General features: G+C 42.0%; 1 protein-coding gene across 3 annotated transcripts in view; it reads left to right on the forward strand.

Annotated features, from left to right (window-relative positions):
* Nucleotides 1-6,814, forward strand: part of KPNA1 (karyopherin subunit alpha 1) — a 62,432-nt gene that overhangs the window by 49,205 nt on the left and 6,413 nt on the right. Inside the window, exons 14-15 of one of the 3 annotated variants that reach the window (XR_007509102.1) lie at nucleotides 291-3,552; nucleotides 3,638-6,716. Coding sequence is in view for 1 of the 3 variants with exons in the window: in XM_049825011.1 (XP_049680968.1) it covers nucleotides 291-478 (188 nt within the window). In the remaining 2 variants the exon portion in view is untranslated. Of the gene's footprint in view, nucleotides 1-290; nucleotides 6,717-6,814 lie in introns of those variants that run through there. The other 2 variants (XR_007509101.1, XM_049825011.1) reach the window with 2 other exon arrangements.

Consider the following 6,814-nt stretch of genomic DNA (forward strand, 5'->3'; position numbering starts at 1 on the left):
CTTCAGAAAAAGTCTTTGAGGTCTTGTTCTTTACCTATTCAAGCTTGTTGATTTCATTTTTTTCAGTGAAAAGGTAGAGGCAGACAGAAAGTATGAAACACATTATACAGTTACAGGGAACTCTAGTTCAACCTGGTTTTCCTTGGTTGTGGAGAGTACAAGTTGGGTAAAGGTCTCCATAGAGGGACCTGTTCTTTCTAATGGAACTTGATGTTCACAACAGACTGAAAATGATCACGGTCATGTGCTTTCACCAAGCTGTAACTTTAACGTACATCTTTTGTCTGCAGGTCTGGACAAGATTGAATTCCTGCAGAGCCACGAGAATCAAGAGATTTATCAGAAGGCCTTTGATCTGATTGAGCACTACTTTGGAACAGAGGATGAAGACAGCAGCATTGCCCCACAGGTGGATCTTAGCCAGCAACAGTACATCTTCCAGCAGTGTGAGGCTCCCATGGAAGGCTTCCAGCTCTGAGGTGCCCCTGTGCTGTGTGCTCCTCTACCTAGCCAATCCTGTTGTCGAGCCACAAGCCACCCGTGGAGTGATTCTCTCAACGTTTTCCATAACCCTGTTTGCGCTCATTTGCTTGCCTTGTGCACATGCTCTTACATACATCTGGAAAACTTTTGGCTCTCCGTGGCAGGATGCCCCCTCCTTGGCAAGGGGTTGCCAGAATCACCTTTCTCCTCTAGATTCTGAACCTCTCCACTGTCATCTGCGTGGAGTTGAGGCACCTTTCTATACTTTGAGATATTCCCTGCTCCTATTACAGGAAAATAATCCCTCCTCCACTAGCCCCCACACTCCTGGCATCCAAGATAAGGCTGCCTTTCTCTTGTATTTGCTGCGGTGTGTGCCTGCAGTCCAGGGAGACACTCAGACTTTCTGAGAACGTAGCTGAATTCATTCCCTGTATTCTTCCCTGGATGCCTCTTTGGATGGCTGTGTGAGATGCATTAAATCTTCACATGCAATGTATCTACTTTGCTGTATGTGCCAGCTGGGGTTATTGGCATATGGAACATGTTACAAGTAATGGAATAAGTTCTCTATCCCCTGCAACAACAGGCTGCAATGGACATGTTTTCTGGTTCTTAGGAATACTGAACACATCTGGCCCCATCCCTTCTCAACACAGCTCCCAAGCTGGATTGCAGACCACTGTGGAGATTTGTATACCTTCCCAGTTTTTCCTCTCCATCCACAAAAAAAGAGCCTGTGAATAGGTCACTCTTACACCTCCCTAGAAATGACTTTCCAAACCAGCTTCTAGAATGGAGAAACTACCCGCACTTCTGCTTGCCAGCACAGTGTGATCCAGCCGGGCCTTCCTTAAAAATCAAGCCCTTTCTGACTTCATGCTCCAGAGTCTGGTCTTTGGTGTTATAGTTACAGCTGAAAAATTCCTGTCTGCCTCTCTACATTTTTACACAGCGTGACTTGAACAGATTTATCTTCTGAAAAATTACCTTCTGAATACAGAAATCTTAATTTGTAAAACTTAGCACAAGGAGCGTTAGACCTCCTTTTTACAAGACAAGAGCTTCCTCTCCAGCTCACCTGATAAAATAAAGAGTCCTCCCGGACAAGCCCCTTATTTAACAACTAAAATGACACTACATTCAAAGGATAGTACTATTACACCCGGATCCTCCTGGCCCTTTGATTTCATTTTTCCCTTTTGCTGTTTATGGGACTTCAGGTGAATTAGCATGGAACGCATGGTTCCTACAGGTGACATCTATAAGGCATCGCTGACTGCATGACAGCTGTCATCCACAGCTGTAGACTGCCCTTCTGCTAGCAGCATGTTCTTGGCTCCGCAACCCGCTTGGATCACAGACATCTGATGCAAAGGCCAGCCACTCCTCACTGAATTCAGCTGACATTGACACCAAACTCTTCACACAACTGGGGAGATGCCACGTGATTGAAAGTGGCGGTTCCATTTCTGTAAATGCAATGGATTCTCCAGGCCGTCCGCTCCCCCCTGCATCGGGCTATGTTCTGTCAAGCCATTTTGGATGCTTGGAACACATATTTGTCCAGTGTAAACATTTCAAAATCGCCACTGACAGCTGCAGCGTCATGTACCTGTGGTAAATGTTAGTGGCAGAACTGTCTGCAAGATCCTCCTTATGACTCCTCTCAGTGACAAGCCACTGCAAAAGCAAAACCAGCCCATTGGATACAGAATAATAAAAAGATATAAATCACTTGTCAAACTGCTGAAAGAAGCTAGGCAAAGGCCTGAACATCAGCTCTGTGTGACCATTATTTAAATACAGTCCTCAGTTCTGTCTGTGCTTCAGGATGGAGACTCTGACCTGTGTGGCCACTGCAGAAGCCACCTGCTGCCTCCCTAGCTAAGCCAGTTGGCCTCCACCTTCCCTCTCCCAGTTATTTTCTCTAGTGCTGCTTTGTGCTGAAGGAACATTTAGTTTACTGCACTTGATCTGTAAATGGACTTCGATTCTTTGTAATTTTAGGGGGTTAAATTTGGTGGTTAATTTAAAAAAAGCAAAAAAACCCCTCAATGTTGCCTTTACATCACATATAAATAACTGTGTTTCTCTTTTCTTGAAGGGTGATAGAAGCACTGATTAGTAGCAAAATCTTGTTTTAGCTTTTGGATTTTTTTGTGCTGGATTTTTTTACGTGTAAATTTCCAATAACATGTCATTTCTATAAGATTTGTTTAAAATCATGTACCTCTTATTGGATGGTATAAAAATGCTACATATTTTGTAAACAAATCTGAGCAAAGTGTGTGTGCATATATTCTGTATATTCATATATGTATATTCTGTGTATATATACACTAGTGTGTATATATACATATATACACACACACACGTATATATATACACACATGCCTATGTGTGTATATATATACATATCTATATATCTATATATCTATATATATATATAAGTGTTTTCTCTTCCAGGCTAGTGAAAACAATGTGGTGCATTGGCGTTTCCCTCCCCTGCCCCCCAAGAAAATAATGACAATTGCCTCTAAATGAGTGAATTAAAAAAGAGTCCATTTAAGCTGAATGGTGTGCCTTCCTGTGTAAGGAGCCTGGCCAGTGTTTGTTACTTTTGCCGTGGATATGTGAATTCAGAGCAGATAAGTATAAATCTTTAAACTTGGTATGTTTGTTTGAAGTGACAGGCCTGGTTGACACAGGTAATATTGTTGTCATATATACTTAGACTGTGTAAGGCATTTGACTGGTACTGCGTAATATTTTGACTGAAAACTAAACCAATACAAAAATCAACATGGCACACATTAAATGGATTAAAATGTGGCTAACTCATAGGTCTCAATTTAATTTTAAATGGTGCTTAATTGAGTGTATTTCTATCGGGACCTTCCAGCAACCAGTTCTTGGCCTTGCTTTACTTAGCCTTATTAATAGGTTGAAAAGAAACAAAATCTACTTCTAACAAAGGCTGCAAATTTATATGATTATGGAAGGGAGATCAGACTTGTGAATTATGAAGGGAACAGCTCGCTGATACAGACTGATCAGAATTACTTGGTAAGCCAAGGGCAAGTAAACTATTTGCATTTTAATAGAGCCAAATGTGTAGTGTAACGTTACCCATCTAATAAATAATGTTCAGGCCACAGGTGAAGGACTCCGTTTTGGAGGAAAAGCGCTGCTGAAAGAGTATGAGGATCATTATACGTTACCGCTTGAACGCTACTTCCTAACACGATTCTGTGTGGCTAGTATAACACTTACAGGTAAAAAAAGAAGTCTTTAGCAGAAATGGGGAATTTGCATTAACTTTGTGTTTGGCATTGGTGAAACTCTTTTTTTACAGGAATGCTCTCGGTGTTGCTATCAGCAATTAAAAAGGGATGCTAAAATATTTGGAACAGCAACGACTGTAAAAAAGTTGTAAGTTCCATTCAGTTGAGAAGTGGGGTACTTTTTTCTTTTAGTCTGACATGAGAGTAAGGAGGGTCATGTCCCCTGCTAGAAACATTGAAACCATTATTCTCTGCTTTCCTGAAGGATGTGCTGCTGCTCAAACAGGAACTATCTCAGAGAATGCCTCTAGCTTCCACTTTTGTGAAGGTCACACTGTGTTTTGAATGATCGTTCTTGTTCTGTGTGTAAGTAGGAGGCAGCATGGTCTCGTATAGATAGGGCAGGGAGCTGTTGAAGTTCTTGGGTTCTTCTCTTAGCTCTGCCATGCAGTGTGTAGTGCCAGAAAAGTGATCTCACGTATCTTCTTCTTCCCTTATCCTGAAAATTGAAATGAATGCACTTGTTTCTGTCTGCTTCTGGAGATCATATCTAAGCACCTTCCAAATGCCCCACAGGCTCGTAAGGCAAAAAGATTCATGACAGCCAGGAATCTCTTGACTTCTTGCAGCATCAGTAATGAGGTGGCACTATTACACTCAGGTTTTAACAATTTTAAAGTGGGTGTTAGAGAAAGGAAGGATGCAGGACTGCCTGGAATTGCTGTCAGTCAGTCTTGTCCGCAGCCCTGTAGTGCCTTTTAAGCTGTGTATTTGTTGGGGCAGCAAAGAGGAGCTATCATTCTTTCTGTTGGTAAAGTTCCCAGTGGAACATGGCAGGCAGGGTCACTCTCTTGGATTCAGGATACAACAGATGATGGGGCAGAAGGTTATGGAAAGCTCAATAACTAAGCCAGGACCAGTGCTTGGGGCTCCTGGGAAAACACCACACACGCAAACAATCATTTGAGGCAACTGCTGCCTAGAGACTTCAGCCTGTTCTTAAATTCCTTTGTTGGTTCCTTCATGCCAACCAAATACTGGTAGTCAAAGTCCCTTCACTTAATCTTAAAGGAAGGGAGGAAGGCAATGACCCTGGAAAACCTATGTGTTCTTCAACCTGCATTTTTTTTTTTAACTGTCAGCACTGAGACTGTTGAAGAATCAAATCGTACCACCCAGTCCTACTTGTGACAGTGCTCCTGGCGATACAGCTCCATGCTTCTGTGAGGATTTCCAGAACAGCTATCTTACCTCTGTGCAGTTTGCATCTCTGTGCCAGCTTTAAGTAATTCCCCACCTCTCCCAGTATGATTTCTTTGCTTCTGGAATTGGCATGACACAGCATTAGTGCTTTCCCATGCCAATTTTAGCCAGTAGACATGAAGGTCTTTCTTTAGATGCCTGAGTCTTAGTAGAAAAGTAAACAAGATCTCTTTGTGTGCTGATATGGCCATGTCCATAGGGCTCCTGTGTGCTCTTCTGAGGCAGTGTTCAAGTTGTCAGATTAATCATTGCATTAGGAAGTTTCTGTTGCCTTTGGAACAGGTACAGCAATCTGGCATATGGTATAGGATTGATTATTTGAATTTTGAATAAATGTGAATGGTCTTGCAGACCAAGCCAAAGGGGAGAAAGAAAATGAAATACTGTTTAAGGGCTTAGTATGTTCCTCTCCATCAGGTACTGTTAAAAGGCTGTAGGCTAAAGCTCTGAGCTAATCAGGTGGTCCAGGGTGTATTAAGTAAGTTCTCCAGTCAGCTAGACTGGCTGCATGCTGTTTTTTTAACCATTGTCTGTGTTTAGAAGTGCTTGGAAGCCATCACACTAGGAAAGAGGTGGTTTCTTTCACTGCCTCTCTGAGAAAGATTTACATCATTTTTCTGGTGCCCAACTACTTGGAAAGAAAATACTGCAATGGTTGGGAGTGAGCTGGAGACAGCACAAAGCCCAATGGCTCAGGCTTTTATTTGAGACTCTGGAGCCTAGATGGAAGCTGAAAAAAACCACAAAGGTGTGCAAGTGATGCACAATTTTTATGGTAGATACTGAAATGGTGGTGATACCAGAGTGATAGAAGGAAAGGGTGTATGACTTCTACCTGAAGCATTTGAACTTATTTAAGTGAAATGCAAAAGTGGTGACCATTGCTGCTCAGAAGTGTTGCTTTCTAAGTGGTATTTTACATATTTTTAGTTGAAATACTTTACCAGCTGGATGAGTCCAAATAGTTTTATTTCCAAAACTAGATGAGGTACCTGTCTGTTCGGTTCACAGAGTGCACTCAGGTGCTTCCTGAAAGGGGCATACTTTTGAGATGCATGCTCTTAAGCTCTGCCATCACCAAGCATAAATCAAATCACAAGTTTCTCTTCATGGTAACCTGCAATATTGTCTGAAGTGCATGTTCTCCTTTTTGGTCTCATTTAATACATACATGAGCACAGGCACACAAATTTGGGAAGATGTTTTTAGTTCCCACCTGTGTGCCTACTGGTGTGGCAAAGAACCGGAGCTGTCATGGAAGATCTGTTCACATACCTGCAGTGGAATTAAGCATGACTTGCATTCAGTGCTAAATGAGTGGACAAATCTGTGGAAGCCTGCTCTGCTTGCTTGACGTCATACTTGCAATAATTGCCTTACAGAGAATCTGATGACAGGTTCTGGCATCACCTGAAGGTCATAACTTCTGTGGTGAAATGACTGCACAGCTTGTTTGATTAGTTATATCTCATCAATATGAGACGGTACCCAGAAATGCAATTAATAGAAAGATGGACTGCAGCAGCTATTTTCTATCTCTAGAGTAAAAAGCAAAGTACTAGAGAGGACTGACTGCACTAGATACTGCTTCTTTTCCAGGTGTAAAGACAAGATTTACTCTGCATTTTTCTAGGGCTTTTAATTTATTCAGCAATAGTGCTAATTTTTAGTAGTACAACAAAAATAATCTGCCTCCCACTATCAGGAAGCTCACAAACTAAATCTGTCAAAGCCATCTTCCCTTTCTGCTTCTGGAGTCCCCAGGGCCAGTTAGCAGGCAG

This window comes from Accipiter gentilis, chromosome 21 (genome assembly GCF_929443795.1).
Source record: "Accipiter gentilis chromosome 21, bAccGen1.1, whole genome shotgun sequence".
In the NCBI taxonomy this organism is placed as follows: Eukaryota; Metazoa; Chordata; class Aves; order Accipitriformes; family Accipitridae; genus Astur; species Astur gentilis.